At 42.0% G+C, this 17,270-nt stretch overlaps 1 protein-coding gene across 1 annotated transcript in view; it reads left to right on the forward strand.

Annotated features, from left to right (window-relative positions):
- lingo3a (leucine rich repeat and Ig domain containing 3a) overlaps window positions 1-16,471 on the forward strand; it is a 131,083-nt gene extending 114,612 nt beyond the window's left edge. The window contains exon 2 of the mRNA XM_034180225.1: window positions 14,400-16,471. Coding sequence (XP_034036116.1) covers window positions 14,461-16,293 — 1,833 coding nt within the window. The 5' untranslated portion in view covers window positions 14,400-14,460 and the 3' untranslated portion in view covers window positions 16,294-16,471. The remainder of the gene's footprint in view (window positions 1-14,399) is intronic.
- Window positions 16,472-17,270: the final 799 nt, after the last annotated feature.

Below are 17,270 nucleotides of genomic sequence, written 5' to 3' on the forward strand. Positions count from 1 at the left end.
TGTGAGCTTTTCATCAGCTACGACTCGTCCTCACCTCTTAAAGCGCGGTGACAACAGCACACCTGCACTGACCTTTACAAAGTCATTTTTATGCTTTTTTTTCTCCTTTATTTAGAATTCTGAGCTGAGCCGCTCTGTATCTGGTCGTTAAAAACAGCTGATCCTCCGCGACGTGTCAACAACTAACATTATTTTCCACTCAAATGCACCTAAACTCTCTTTCTGAGGACCACATGATGTGAAAACACAATAAAACTTTCTTACCTGTAAATCTGGTCATGTTTTCTGCATAAATAAATGTTATCCATTCTTTGTGCTCAAACGCCAAAGCAGGGGCGAATCCAGATGGAATAGGGGCGTGGGGCAGGGATGTGCCCCCCTCCCCCACAACACCCCTAGATTAAAGGTCCAGTTTTGAAGCCGTTTTTTTACTACAACTACTAATACTACTTAAAATAATAATAATTTTGACAAGTAAAATGTTTATAGAGAATTTAAATGTTAGAAAAATGTTAGAATGTAATAGTTACATTTATAAACAATGTAGGTTAGAAATTGCAAGTTTTACTGTTACAGTGCTGTCAACAGTTAAATATGAGGTCAAGAAAGATTATTTTACTTTTTATAAAACAAGTATTTATTTTCATTGAAGTCAAGAAAGGGTGACTATAAAGTGAGTTTTGGCAAAACAGGTATCATTGTCATGTTGAGGTGGCAGAGGGTTGTTGTCGACAGCTGGGGAAAGTAACTAAAAAAATAACTAGTAATCTAACTTAGTTACTTTTACAATTGAGTAATCAGTAAATGGACTGCATTTATATAGCGCTTTTCCATCTGCATCAGACGTTCAAAGCGCTTTACAATTATGCCTCACATTCACCCCGATGTCAGGATGCTGCCATACATGGCGCTCACTACACACTGGGAGCAATAGGGATTAAGGACCTTGCCCCAGGGCCCTTAGTGATTTTCCAGTCAGGAGTAATCAGTAATCAGTAATTGGATTACTTTATCAAAGTAACTGTGGCAACACTGATTATTACATTTCAAAATCAATATGAATTATTTATGAATAGGCCCATCGTTTTTGTCTTTAAACATTGTGTAGGCCCCTACCCCATTACTTAATTGGGGCAAATTAACAGTTTTTTTGCCTAATATAAAGCCCCCATCCACCCCCGCCCCGATTCCCTGAAATGGTACAGCCCTGTTTGCGTCTTTCTCTGTTCGCTGTGTCGCCTAACCAGGGTTGCCAGATGTGAGGATTTCCAGTCCAATAAATGCTCAAAAATGCATGGAGGCACTAAATCCTGCGCAATTTGAACTGATTTTTAAAATGTGTGTGGCAATTCTATACAAAAAACTCATCCAGTGGCATATTTTTACCCTAAACAAACCAATTGGATGGGAAAACACCCAATCTGGCAACCCTGCGCCTAACTGAAGTAGCACTGCTAGCCCACATTCGATTCTGACACGAGACGACAAGTTGCCACTATGCCACAATTAAACAATGAAGTGACAGCAGGAGTCTGGAGCTGAAAAACGGAGGAAAAAGAAACAAAAAGATGATGCCCGTGCATCCCTTGCTGGTAAGTACGTGTTAAAGGTTTAAATTGTTTTGATTAATGTTCAGTGGTGCTGCTTAAGCTAGGTTGCGTTGGCTTTGCTGATTTGATGTAGCTTTAAACGCTAAACTTAAACGCTTTAATAAATAGTAACGGTTTGAGTAGAACTTTTGTGTGTGTGTGTGTGTGTGGGGGCGGGGCCTCCCTGACCAGTTATGCTTAGGGCCTCCAAAACCTTAGCAGCGGCCCTGAAAATATACATGATCAAATGTTTGTCTGGGTTTATTTGGATATGTAACAGACAAAAGTAAAAGTAATTAAACTTACTTAGTCCACTCAGCACATCTTCAGGATCTTACAATTCCATTGGAAAAGTTTCAGCACAAATGCGACATGTGGTTTCCACTCCTGTGCTGGACAAACTTGCCTTTTCCACTTTTGCATCCCACGCAGATCATTCATGGAACAATGTGTACCTGGCACACTGCTTAAAGCTGTTAATTGAACTTTTAAGGGCAAAAGAAAAATAGACCACACATTCTGGTAATGCAGCTTCTGTGCTTTGTTTGCTAAAGTGTGTGTTGGTGAACTCTGAACATAAGATTTGACACGGCTGTGGCGCATACACATTGATAATGGTGATTGTCTTACTCTTCCTTGTTGTAAATATTCTCTGGTGTTTTTTGCTTTGCTTCATTTCCTTTCATGTCATGTAGATTGATTTCCCATTTCACATGTTTCTGCACTTCTGTTTGATTGTTTACATGCCTATTTAACTACATTTAGACTGTTCCCTTATTGCCAGATTGTACAGGTTCCTCCTGCTCCCTTACCTTAATGTTACAATGCTTACTTCAAGTGTTTGTTGTTGTTCTTTTTTTTTCTTTTTTTTTTACCTTCCTGTTGGACTGATCACCCATGTCCTGTTTGTTCGTGACCAAGTCTGTTTGTCTGCTGCTCAGTCACTGGCAGGTACTTTGAACTGAGCTTTTGTTTCTCATAGAAAAGGTTCTTTGCCCTGGGGTCCATTGGTAAACCATTACAATGATCACATCTGACTGAAACCACGTAGAAAGTTATTGTGATTATTTGGAGTAGTGACAGTAACTTTTCATTTTGGGCCCCGTGTCCACATATCATTTTTGTGTACGAGGTCTGTCCATAAAGTATCGTACCTTTTTATTTTTTTTTTAAACTATATGGATTTGATTCATATGTTTTTACGTCAGACATGCTTGAACCCTTGTGCGCATGCGTGAGTTTTTCCACGCCTGTCGGTGACGTCATTCGCCTGTGAGTAAGCCTTGTGGAAGGAGTGGTCCCGCCCCGTCGTCGGATTTTCATTGTCTGGAAATGGCGGAATGATTTGGGGGTTTTTTCCAACAGAATTTTTTCAGAAGCTGTTAGAGACTGGCACCTGGAAACTATTCGAAAAATTTATCTGGCTTTCGGTGAAAATTTTACGGGCTTCACAGAGAATAAGGTCTGTTAGTACAGCTTTAAGGACCCCTTTAAGGATGCTAAGCGCGCCGCGCTCCAAGCTGCGACAACGCGGCACAAGCCACTGGACCATTTCTAAGCTGATGGTTCTGTGGATACGAGACCGTCGTGTGCTCTTTCTCTGGTTATCACAAGAGCTGAACATTAGCCATTTTCCAGCAGATTTCACTTTTAACAAGAGATTTTGTCATGGAAAGCGGCGCGGAGGCTTCGCGCGTCACGACCGATTCACTCTGGAAGCGAGACAAAGGAACACCTCCGTTTCGGCGTGTCAGAGGACAAGTTTGGACATGTCCAGCTCTCCACAATTTCACTGATACTTACTGGACTGGTAAGCATTGAAAGCCGAGATAGGCATGTCCAAACTTGTCCTCTGACACGCCGAAACGGAGGTGTTCCTTTGTCTCACTTCCAAAGCGAATCGGTCGTGACGCGCGAAGCCTCCGCGCGGCTTTCCATGACAAAATCTCTTGTTAAAAGTGAAATCGGCCGGAAAATGGCTGATGTCCAGCTCTTGTGATAACAAGAGAAAGAGCACACAACGGTCTTGTATCCACAGAGCCGTCAGCTCAGAAATGGTCCGGTGGCTTGTGCCGTGTTGTCGCAGCTCGGAGCGCGGTGTGCTGAGCGTCCTTAAAGGGGTCCTTAAAGCTGTAGTAACACACCTTATTCTCTGTGAAGCCGGTAAAATTTTCATCGAAAGCCAGATAAATTTTTCGAATAGTTTCCAGGTGCCAGTCTCTAACAGCTTCTGAAAAAATTCTGATGGAAAAAACCCCAAATCATTCCGCCATTTCCAGACAATGAAAATCTGACGACGGGGCGGGACCACTCCTTCATCAAGGCGTGCTCACGGGCGAATGATGTCACCGACAGGTGTGGAAAAACTCACGCATGCGCACAAGGGTTCAAGCTTATCTGACGTGAAAACATATGAATCAAATCCATATAGTTTAAAAAAAAAAAGGTACGATACTTTATGGACAGACCTCGTATGTGGAGGAAATGCACAGAGTGAGTGTTTGTAGAAACACTTTCTTCCCAGCAGTTTCAGTATTTTCAGTGGGGGCGCTCCTCGAGATGTTCCAGTGACAACAATAATTGGCTAATGACTAGTTTATAATGTATTCAACTGAGCAAAGAACCAACTGTCTGTTCAATCTGCTATCATAGCTGATTATTATTATTATTATTTTTTTGTCTGATACATTTTGAAAGACAAATTAGTAACAATAATCCTATCCTCTTATTTAGCTGAACAGCTGCTGGAGTGATGTCAATGTGGAAAATGATGGCGTCAACCCCAGAACACTGCAGATTATTGAAGCACTTTATGGCACAGCACAGTGCATATTTGTCAGGTGGCTGAATAGTTTGAGGTGCATGTAGTCGTAGACTTCAGAAAAGACTGCATTTTATTCCCCATACTGTCACATCATCATTCAGTCATTGTTTTCTGTTTCTTTTCGTCACACTTGTCGGTCTTTTTGTGATGGCTCTAAAAAGGGCCTACAGTGCTGCAAACATCCACCGTCAAGCAAAAGGGAAGGAAGAGAGAACGTGTGTGTGTGTGTGTGTGTGTGTGTGTGTGTGTGTGTGTGTGTGTGTGTGTGTGTGTGTGTGTGTGTGTGTGTGTGTGTTATATGAAACCCAGCGGCAGGTCAGGTGTTGGGTATTTTCTCCTCCAAACATTTTTAAACCTTTAACAAGACAAACAGAGTCAAGAAACACCAGTGAGACAGAAAGTCAAATATTACGCGCGGAGTGCGGCCAGGCTGTACACCAAGGCTACACTAAAGTCTGGCCTGCTTTTCCGCTCTTTTTATTAAGAGACGCCCTCATCACATAAACAAGAAACTTGTCCTAAGGGTGGGGGTAATGACGCAAGATAAGTTTCTTCCCATAACATAAACGCATACGTCAAGTGCAGCTGTAAGGAAGAACACTTCAGGTCAGCACATCTCGTTCGTCTGTTGCAGTTATCAGCTGTTTTGCATCTGCCTGGAACACTAAGCATCACAATCAGTCAAAATTCAACCTTCAGTTCTTTTACTCCCAGTCGTTAGCGGCTACGAAAACAAAGTTATGTTATAACAATAAGTACATCCAGTCCTTCATTCCCAGTTCAGATTGACCCCAGAGTGCTAAAACAAAATTGAATTCTCAGGATTGCATTAAGACAGGTGCAAAACAGCACATCTCCGTTCTCATGAGAAAGAAGACAAAGCTAAAACAAGGTTGAATAACACGTACGTTCTCAGGGTGAAGTGCAAAACAGCACAACACCGTTCTCATGAGAAAGAAGACAAAGCTACAAATGTTTAACAGTGATAACATATATATATATATATATATATAAAATCCTTAACATTTCCCACCTGTTTATCACCTGTTAAACGTATAGCAGGCATCACCCAGCTTAGTTAGTTAGTTTATTAACTTAGTTTATTCTGTCCACGTTTTTATTAATTGAACACCACCAACAGATGGAAGATTTGAATCCAGCTGCTATTTGATCAACCAGTTTATACTCGTCAGGCACTCCTCTGGGGACTCCTATTGCGTCAATATATGTTGGATTTCCTACTCCTTTCCAATCTCTTTTTACTCTATGTCTGGCTATGCCTTTCTGCCAATCCTCAGGAATAAGAGGCTGCATATGTCGTAACGTCTTCAGGGGTCATGGGTAACAATAATGATATTAATGCACAATAACCTGACACATTTCGTGGCAGTCTATCAAAGATTCTGTTATCACCACACCACCACCATACATCACTCCTACCGACTGGTATAAATGAACCGTTTTTCTGTATTATTCGACTACACCACTTGTCTTATTACTTTTTCAGCTAAAGCTTCATAGGCTAAGAGTGTGTTAACTCATCACGTCAACAGTTCAAGCTTGAACTGGAGTTGTGAGCTTTTCAATATCATCATAATTCTCAGTACAGTCATTACAGTTTTCTCCACTAAGGTCTGACTGTTTCAATGCTTGATATTTTGGCATAGTTTGTTGGAAGGCCAGATTACGCTGTACAAATGTATTTGACACCATTTTCAATAGTAACTGCCAACATGGTCCTGAAGTCAACCAGGACCAGGGATTCCACCGGTTCACGGCTAGGGTGTCTTTATGCATTGCATCACGAAGTTCATTCAGCTCCTCCAATGCGTCCTGCATATCCACTGAATGAATGGAGTCTGGGATGAAAGTACAGCATGTTGTGTTCAGCAGAACACAAACTCCTCCCTGTGAACCAGTAAGCAAGTCTAAAACCATGCGATTTTGCATCACCATGGTACGTAAAGCATCTATTTCAGTGTTTGAGCTGCTACTATTTTTTTTGTTACATTCATGAACAGACCCAATCAATAATTCAGAGTTTCAATCATTAATGAATTTTTTCCCACTCCTATCCAGGGGAACAATGAATGTGCTATTTTATCTCCTACAGACCACAATTTTTTGGTCCTTTAGTACATCCGAGCCCCACATGTGATTATGTGGTAACACATCTGGGTATATCAATCTCCTCCGTCTGGTGCTGCCATTCTTCTCTGTGGAGGTCTTACCACATATGTATGGTCAGTCACCTGGGTAGGTGCACACACACCACCCCAATTTGGTGGGAGACTCATGTACAGTCTGGAACCATAAAGCCAATAGATGTCATCATACACCGGAGTACCATTTACAGGTGGTAGCAAAACTTACTAACATAAGCACATGATTCATCCGTTCCCCATGGACAGGAGCCTGTATAATTACATCCCCGTCCAATGTGATGAAGATAAGTACCATCCACATATTATGTTTTGGTTAGGCTTAAATTATTTGATAAAACATACGTTTGGGTACACAGACGTTTCTTAATTTTACCTACATTTTTATTCCCTGTCCCGTAAAAGCAAATTGGGAATGGCCGTTGTGATGACAATTTAACGTGATGATATTTTTGCGTTTCCCTTCAGTCTAGTCAATGGAGCAGCACTTGGGCACGCTTGTACGTCCTCTGTTGAAATCCCTATCATATAAGTGGTTGCACTGAGGCAAGTGGTGTTACATCTTATCAGATTTGCTGAGAACTGCTGCCCCCGAAATACAGTTTGATTATGCATCCGTATGATAAGACATTCTGTCACCCTAGCAGGGTACGGTTTAGCCGTCAGAGCTGGGTGTGTTGAGGATATAGGTATTTGCGAACAAACATAATAATTAGTAACGTAATTCCATAGCCAATAAATGAACATATCTGTACCACATATTAGTATGGTATATATGAGGGTGTCCATCTGTCTCGTTCACATTATGAATAAACCTCTTCTGATGTTGCTTGCGTTGTTCTCTGGCTCGGTCCACAGTGAGCTGCAATTCTTGGGTCAACCACCAGGCCAGGAATCCGAGGAGCACGAAACACACTAAGATCACAACACAACCGGCTGCCCTACCAACAGTCCGGCAGCGGCGGCGCTGAGCACGCCGCTCCGGGGTCTGCTGTAGTTCAGTCATGATTGCTAGGATACAGTGTTGTTAACCACCTCACCTAATAGTGCAAGGATCTCCCTGCTTCACTGGCATTGAGACAATCTGTTGCTAATTAAATAGACTCCCTTTGTAGCCAGACTTCCCCTTACACTGTGGAGGCCGCCAACACACGCTGTATCTTACAGTGATGTATCCACGTTGATCTCTCCGCTATCTTTACTGCAGTTGGTGTTGTTAACAGCACTCGGTATAGACCTTCCCAACGAGGACTGGACCAGTTCTTCCTCTTAATCACTCTGATGAACACCCAGTCTCCTGGCTAGACTACTGGAAGGCCGTCCTGTGGAAGATCAAAATTATTCGGCAGTAAATGTGTTTAAGTTATCTCTTTCTGTGTTAATGTCTTTTTCATAAAATTTGCTAATGTTTGTTCCTCATCTGCTGTTTTAGTATCCATGTCAAAATTGGTAGACGATATGGTCGTCCATAAAGTATCTCAAATGGTGTTAACCCTGATGGTGTTGGTGTTATTCTCATATACAATTTTACTAGGTCCAACATTCAATCCAGGTTCGTTTTGTCTCTTCTATACATTTCCTTAATCTTATTTTTATTGTGCCCTTTGTCCTTTCCACTAATCCGGCACTGTGTGGATGATAAGCGCAATGAGTTTTGAGATTGACCTGTAGCGCTTCTCCTACGTATTGCACTATTGTATTAACAAAATGCGCTCCATTATCTGAATAGACTGTTTCTGGTATTCCAAATCATGGAATGATGTCTTTGCACAATGCCTTAGCCACTGTAAGTGCATCTGCATGTTTGTAGGGAACAATTCTACCCATTTTGAGAAGGCATCAATTATGACTAAACAAAATTCCTTCCCTTCATGTTTACTCAGCTGTATATAATCCATATGAATCACTTGAAAGGGATATTGTGGTGTTGGAAATTTACCTCTTTGGGGTCTCAAATTGCCTTGTGAGTTGTGTTTTGCACATGTCATGCATGCTCTACAATGCTGTTTTGCATATGCATCGAACCCATAAAGACAAAAAATAGATTGCAATTGCGATATCATACCCCCTGATGAGACATGCGTCACGCCATGGCTCATAATAGCTGCCCATTTAAACATATTTTTTTTTGGCAATATGGGTTTCTTTTGTGGTCATATCCGGAGGGGTGTCATATAGGAGAAAAATAGAAAGAGCTGTTGCCGCCTTTGCGGTTTTGTCAGCAACGTCATTTCCTTTTGAAACACTGTCAGAGCCTTTGGTGTGAGCCGCACATTTGCATATAGCAATTTGGTTAGGCAATTTCACAGCGTACTGAAAGCGTACTGGCTGTCTGTATAAATTGATACAGCCGTACCTTTAAACAGATAGCAAGCTGCAGTTAAAGCAACTAATTCAGCTGCTTGTGCTGAAAATGAGGATGGCAATGAAGCAGAATCCAATACTTCTGAATTTGTGACAACAGCATATCCAGATTGTGTTTGTCCATAAGCGTTTTTAGTGGAAGAACCATCCACATACACAATTGTACTGTTTGGGATGGGTGTGTCCTGGAGGTCTGGACGTGCTTTCGTACAGACCGTAGCTACATCAAGACAATTGTGCGGCTCACCATCCTCAGGTAAGGGTATCAATGTGGATGGATTCAATGTTGTACATCGCTCTACCGTAAGATGTGGTTGTGATAATAGCAAGGACATACACGAAAGATGTCTTGCTGGGGACAAAAGGCTCATGTTTGTCTGCAACAGAAGTGCAGAGACTGCATGTGGAACTTTCAGTGTCAACTGATGGAATAGAACAACATTACTGCTACTTTGAACAGCCATAGAGGCTGCAACAACAGCCTGTACACATGGTGGTAGAGCACTTGCTACTGCATCCAATTTAGATGAGTAGTAGGCAACTGGCCTCAATTTTGAGCCATACACTTGAACCAAAACACTAGTCATGAACTTATTCTTACAATCAACTGTTTGAATGAATGGTTTACTATAATCTGGTAGTGCCAAAACTGTGGATGACACTGTTTGTTTTACTTTTACAAAAGCTTCCTCAGCATCTTTGTTCCATTCCAACACGGTTGACATTGAAATATCATCCTTGTACATCAAATCAGAAAGTGGACTAGTCAATTCTGCATAGCAGGGAATCCATGCCCTGCAGTAATTAGTCAGTCCAAAAAATGACATCATCTGCTTTTTGGTTTGTGGTTTTGGAGCGTGCAAAATTGCTTCCTTCCTGTCAGACAGGATTGTGCGCCCTGTGGCTGATAATTCATGTCCTAAATATTTTACTTTATCCCTACACAACTGAACTTTGTTTTTACTCACTTTGTGGCCATTATCAAATAAGAAACATAATAATGCTACTGTGTCAGTTATGCAGTTTTCTCGTGTGTCAGAGGCAATCAAATGTCATCAACATACACTAATAGTTGGCTATCTGCCGGTGGAACGAAATTAGCTAAACATGCTGACATGACTTGAGAATAAATAGTTGGGCTCTCTGCGTAACCCTGCGGTAATCTGGTGAATGTATATCGTTGTCCTTTAAAGGTAAAAGCAAACCAGAATTGACTATCTGGGTGTACTGGTACGGAAAAAAAAAAAAAAATGCATTACTGATATCTATTACAGAAAAACAACTAGAATTTAATCTCAATGAGCTTAACAGTGTGTGCGGATCTGGTACACATGGAGCTCTTTTTACTACAGCAGCATTTACTGCCTGCAGATCTTGAATCATTCTCCATCCCACTGAGGGCGGAGCCTTTTTTTACAGGAAATATGGGTGTGTTACATGGTGAATCTGGACATGGCACTATTACTCCTGCTGTTAATAAATTCTCTATTACTGGCCTGATTCCTTCAATTGCATCAGGTTTCAATGGATACTGTCTTACACATGGTCTGTATTCTGTTTTTGGTCTTATAACTACAGGTTGTGCATTTTTTATCAGTCCTACGTCTGAAGGACCTGTTGTCCACAATCCTGATGGTACAGAAGAGAGAAGATCGTCCTCTTCAGGACTCAACTGAAACACTCAGGATTGTGAAGTGGACACATCAATCTGTGTTCCAGCTGTCAGCACCAATGAGACATTAACTGGCACTTTATACAATTTAGTTGATGGACTGAACTCCGTTCGTGGTCCAACTCTGCTCCAATCAGTGGCTGACAAAGCTGTTATGACTGTCAGTCCCAATTCTTGCCATTCTGTCAAATATGGTTTACAAAGTGACACATGTAATGGCATACCTGTGAATCTCAATTTTAAAACATCTTCAGTGGCACCTGTTACTGTTATGACAGCTGTTGAGTTGCCATCATGAATCAAATCGGTCATTATCAGCTTCACAGGTGAAATATTTTTCAATTTGTTTTCATACACTGGTGTTCCTGGCAATATGCCACTATGGACTCTAAATACACTCTCAAATCTGCATCTAAACTCTATCCATGGTTCTCCTTCTTTCTGAGTTGTCCTGGTAATTTCAGTATAATTTATCTTTGGTCCTAACACTCCTTTTGCACGTGTAATCGTAGCTTCCACTCTTGTTTTCAAGACTAGATCATCATGTGTCAGTGGTACGCCTTGTTGATCTGCAGGATTCCAGTCTCCACGTACCTGACTCCATTTAGGGCCACATGCTTTCATCCACACCTGTTGGACTTCAGGTCCATTAAGGTGGTAAGATGTTCTAATGTTTTCTATATCCTGCATAAATCCCTCAATGTCGACATGTGGCGATGGTATCATGTCGACTGCTGCTTTGATATCATCAGCATTCCATGTCCGATAAACGAGCATGGTTGGTAGCTGTCCTGCTGTTTCTGCACGAGGATTTGGTACTTATATCATAGGATAGGCACCTCCCTGATCACTATGTTCCACCATGGGAGGGGCTGTAGGCACTTTTGCTTGACTGCGTGTTTGTGGTTTTTCTGGTTTTTCTCTTTTTACCTTAGGTTTTACTGCCAAATCATACTGTGGTGGCAATACATCGTCATCCTCTGGTAGAGGAGATAAAGGTCTCTTTGCCACCGACGGTCCAGCCGGCAGTGGTTGTTGAGGCTGTTCTGGTTCTCTGTGCTGAATTATCACATCTTCTTCTGCCTTACCTACAGCTTTCTTTTTTCTTGCTTTCTCTAATCGTCGCTTCTCTGCTCCCTTCTGTCTGTTCTCTGCTTCTTCCTCCCAAAATGCCACTAAATCTGCCCCTACTTTCTGCATCTTTTTCTCATCACCTTTATGTTGCTGTTCTAACTCCTTCTTTAGCTTCTGTATACTGATCAGGTTCAGTCGTCCGTCAAAGTCATGTTTATTAATCCAGGTCTCCAATTTTTTGTTGTTTTTGGATTTTTTGCTTCCATAAATTTCCAGTCGTCAGTTGATAAATTTCCCTTATTTATAGACGTCTTACCCCCCATTTTTATTATCCCTTGTTATAATTTGGACTTCAGACGGGGGCACACCTAGGGTGTTCTAAATCTGAAGTTTTCACACTTTCTTTGGACGTGACAATTAATTTGCCGTCGTGTGGTTGATTCCTTTCACCTCCCCGTAGGAAGCGGAATCACTTGCCTGCTGCTTCCACACGCACGGTTGTCACTAACGTTGTCCAAAGTATTACACACACACAGTTTTCACACAGTTATTTACACTTGCGCAAAACACTATTTACACATAGAAACACTCCTAATAATCGTACGCGTATTCTTATGCCAGGGGAGCTCACCCTCCTGTGAAATTTAACTAATGTCCTGCATTAGGGGACTCCGCCGTCCCTGCCAAATTTAACTACTTTTTACAGTGCACGTATTTCTACCCGGGATTTCCTTTACGTATTAAAACAGAGGAGTCCGTATCCTCCTTCCGGAATTTAACTACTTGCGTCCCTCGCAACCGTAGAGGAGTCCGCCCTCCTTACAGAGTTTAACTGCTTTGCATTAACAGACGATTCTGTATCATCGCTTACGGAGTTTAACTGTTTTATGTGATCACTTTTATCCCCTACCGGTACGCGTATATAAACAGAGGAGTCCGCACCCTCCTTACAGAGTTTAACTGCTTTGCATTAACAGACGATTCTGTATCATCGCTTGCGGAATTTAACTGTTTATGTGATCTGATCACCACTCACTCAGTACTATTTACAAAGAAATTCTACTCACTGACTCGACTTCCTGTCTGTCTTCTTCGGGAAAATCTCGTCAACCAGACGATGCCAACGGTGGTCGACAATTGCAGACACGATCAATCGATCGGACCTTGGCCAAGGATTTACGTCTGGACTTGACGACCTCCGCTGGACACCTCCGGTATTGTTGAGATCCCGGACGAGCCCCCAGTCAATGTTGGGTATTTTCTCCTCCAAACATTTTTAAACCTTTAACAAGACAAACAGAGTCAAGAAACACCAGTGAGACAGAAAGTCAAATATTACGCGCGGAGTGCGGCCAGGCTGTACACCAAGGCTACACTAAAGTCTGGCCTGCTTTTCCGCTCTTTTTATTAAGAGACGCCCTCATCACATAAACAAGAAACTTGTCCTAAGGGTGGGGGTAATGACGCAAGATAAGTTTCTTCCCATAACATAAACGCATACGTCAAGTGCAGCTGTAAGGAAGAACACTTCAGGTCAGCACATCTCGTTCGTCTGTTGCAGTTATCAGCTGTTTTGCATCTGCCTGGAACACTAAGCATCACAATCAGTCAAAATTCAACCTTCAGTTCTTTTACTCCCAGTCGTTAGCGGCTACGAAAACAAAGTTATGTTATAACAATAAGTACATCCAGTCCTTCATTCCCAGTTCAGATTGACCCCAGAGTGCTAAAACAAAATTGAATTCTCAGGATTGCATTAAGACAGGTGCAAAACAGCACATCTCCGTTCTCATGAGAAAGAAGACAAAGCTAAAACAAGGTTGAATAACACGTACGTTCTCAGGGTGAAGTGCAAAACAGCACAACACCGTTCTCATGAGAAAGAAGACAAAGCTACAAATGTTTAACAGTGATAACATATATATATATATATATATATATAAAATCCTTAACATCAGGCTGGGCTGGATCCTCTGATCATAAGCCTCATGCTTTACAGACTTATGCAGATGATGTGCTGACTTATTGTGATGCACTCACTCGCAGCCTCGTGCTGCAGTCGGTGACCTTGCCGTGGCCCCATACGACATCAAATGTCCGCATTCATGCAGAGACACTGCTGGCTGAATCTAACATTATACATCTTTCAGTTGAATTGTTTCCTTTCACTTGGTTTCACTGGTTACATGCTGGTATGGTCATCCACTGACTAACTATTCTATTTCATAATTTTCTTTCTGTGCTGCATAAATGAAAAGTTTGAGTGCATTTACAATTTGAAAATAGTGTTCTTTCTTCATACAGCTTTAAGCTGTTTTAGCAAAGATATTGGCCTCAGTAGATTTCCATATTTTAATTTCCAGTGCATGAAAGTACTCAGAAGAGTCTACAAAAAATAAAACTCTTCTAATACTCTTTTCTAGGTATTAGAGGATTTGTTGTCGACTGCTGAGTAGAGTTAACTACAGCAAAACCAAACTGTTTCGACTACATACCAGCCCTGTCTTTTCAGGATTATCTTGGACTTCCAGGTTTAATTTCACTGCAATGTGAGGTCAATTAGACGGTGTAATTGTAAATCCACTCATTTAGAGTGTCTGATTGCTGCTGCTGAAGGGAAGCAAAGTTGAATTAATTAGTCTCTTTGTCTCTTCTGCCCACTCTTTCTCCCCCTTTCTTTACACAATTCTGTCTTCTCTCACCTTATTTCTCAGGTATCTTGCCCAGTGATCCAACCACAGGCAGGAGCCGGACAAAGCAGCAGAAGAGAGCGCCATGCGGCTGTGCCCAGGCCACATTCTAGGCTGGATCCTGCCTTTTCTATTCTTGCTTACAAGTATCATGGTATCTTCAGTACAGAGCCTAGGGTGTCCCCAGCGCTGCGAGTGCTTCACTAAGCTAAAAACTGTGTTCTGCCAAGGTAAACGCCTAAATGCACTGCCAGATGGCATTCCACTGGACACCAAGATCCTCAATCTAAGTGACAATAAACTTCGCTGGCTAGAACATGGTGACCTACTTCCATATACACGTCTTGAAAAGCTGGACCTGAGTGACAACATGATTAGTGTTCTGCAACCTAATGCTTTTTCTAATCTCCAGAGTTTGCAGTCACTGTCACTGAGGGGGAACCAACTGAAACTAGTTCCTATGGGGGCTTTCTCACACCTCTCCAACCTAACCTCACTGGACCTTAGTGGGAATAAGATTGTAATTCTTTTGGATTTTACTTTCCAAGATCTGAAAAATCTAAGGAACCTGGAAGTTGGAGACAATGATCTAGTCTATATCTCCAACAAAGCCTTCCTGGGTCTGCTGGGGCTCAGGGAGTTGACCATTGAGAGGTGCAACCTAACTTCTGTCTCCAGCCAGTCTTTGTCTTACCTACATAATCTGGTGGTTTTAAGGCTTCGCTACCTCAGCATCTCCACCTTAGAGGACCACAACTTTCGCAGTCTGGGAAACCTGAGGGGACTGGAGATTGACCATTGGTCATTTTTAGAGTACATTGCCCCGCACAGCTTGCAGGGACTTAACTTATCTTGGCTGTCCATTACACACACCAACATCACCTCTGTGCCCACCTCGGCACTTCGCAGTTTGACTCATCTTACCAGCCTCAACCTTTCGTACAACCCCATTTCTGTGTTGGAGTCCTGGGCACTGCGAGACATGGTCAGACTCAAGGACTTGTATCTGGTCAACACTAACCTGGTGACAATACAGCCATACGCTCTTGGAGGTCTAAAGCAAATCCGCCTTCTTAACCTGTCTGCTAACAGCCTGGTAACACTGGAAGAGGGAGCCTTTCAATCTGTATACACATTAGAGGTCCTACGTTTGGACGGTAACCCTCTGGCGTGTGACTGCCGCCTACTCTGGATTCTTCAGCGCAGGAAGACACTCAATTTTGATCGTGCCTCCCCAGTGTGTGCAACACCTGTTGAAGTGCAAGGAAGAGCACTTAATGCTTTCTCTGATGCTGCTGTTTTTGACCACTTTACCTGTCAAAAGCCCAAAATTCGTAACAGGAAACTTCAGCAGGTATCAGCACGTGAGGGTCAGGTAGTCTCTTTCATTTGCAGAGCAGAAGGTGAGCCAACACCAGTGATATTCTGGATCTCTCCACAGCGCCGCCGCATCACCACCAAGAGCAGTGGCCGCCTAACGGTATTACCAGAGGGCACACTAGAAATCCGGTACGCCCAAGTCACAGATAGTGGAACTTACATCTGTATTGCCAGCAATGCTGGTGGAAATGACACCTACTTTGCTACACTTACAGTTAGTGGGCTGCCATTAGATGCAGCCCTCATGGCCAACCGCACCTACTATGCTGGGGACCTCAATGATACAAATTTAAATGATACCAGAGTGTACCTGAAGTTCACTCTGGATCTTAAGACCATCCTTATATCTACAGCTATGGGTTGTATAATGTTCCTGGGTGTAGTCCTTTTCTGTTTCATTCTGCTGTTTGTGTGGAGTCGTGGAAGAGGACAGCACAAGAACAATTTCTCAGTGGAGTATTCCTTTAGAAAGGTAGATGGACCCGCTGCCAGTGTGGGCCAGGGTGGCGCACGCAAGTTTAACATGAAGATGATTTGATTTTTGGGGATTGTAGACTAGTATTCAATCCAAAATTCAGCTCACAAGCATTGAGACATTTTTTGGGGGGGCAGAACATTAAATATATTTATAAGAGATCTGTTAAGAATTTTGTAACTCAAACTTGCTGTATGTGTGCGACAAAGTCAGTCAGTAATGATTTGGCACGTTTCTGTTGTATTTCGTATTGTTGTACAAAGGAAATCTGAGTTGTAGTTTAAAGATGTCTTGATGTCTTGGGCTGTTTAAAAGACGAAGAAAGAAAAGCACTCAGACCGCTTCGGCCTCTAAACTCTGTCAACACAGACTTCCTTCCGAATAAGGAACTCTCCTGCCCTCATTTTAAAAGCACTTCTCTTCTCTGCCACATCTGAAGTGTGTCAAGGAACTTTCTAAATCCACAAATGCATAACAACTGGGTGGTGCTTCTTGAATGCCAAGAACTTGCCAATGCATGTTTGACTCACCAACAGTCAGGACGTTGGAGCATGATAGATGTAACCTGTAGACCTTTTTTTTTCTGAAGGTGGGTTTGGACACAACACATTAGACATCTCAAAGCTACACGTTTAACTATTCTTGCAAAACACTGCCAAGCTGACCACAAAGCACCATGTAATTACACTGTTACTAGAAATGAGCCATAAATTAGTTATCACAGTACGCAACTTAGTTAATTTTAGATGAACAGGACAACAGTTGAAGCTGTAAAGTTTGCAGTCACACTTGTGACAACATGTGAACATTTGCTTTTTACATTTTTCACGCTTGTTTAATCAGGTTATTCAAATACTGCTGTGTTGTAAAATTTGATGTACAGAATTAGCTTCATATTCTGAGTAACTTGTAATATTTGTTAATTTTGCTGGATTGAGTTTATGCAGTACATGTATTGTAGGACATACATACAATACAACATATTCCCAGTGTTGGACACAGCTATCCTAAAAGTTAGCTTTGATAGCTGTTAATATACT

This window comes from Thalassophryne amazonica, chromosome 10, assembly GCF_902500255.1.
Source record: "Thalassophryne amazonica chromosome 10, fThaAma1.1, whole genome shotgun sequence".
Classification (NCBI taxonomy): domain Eukaryota; kingdom Metazoa; phylum Chordata; class Actinopteri; order Batrachoidiformes; family Batrachoididae; genus Thalassophryne; species Thalassophryne amazonica.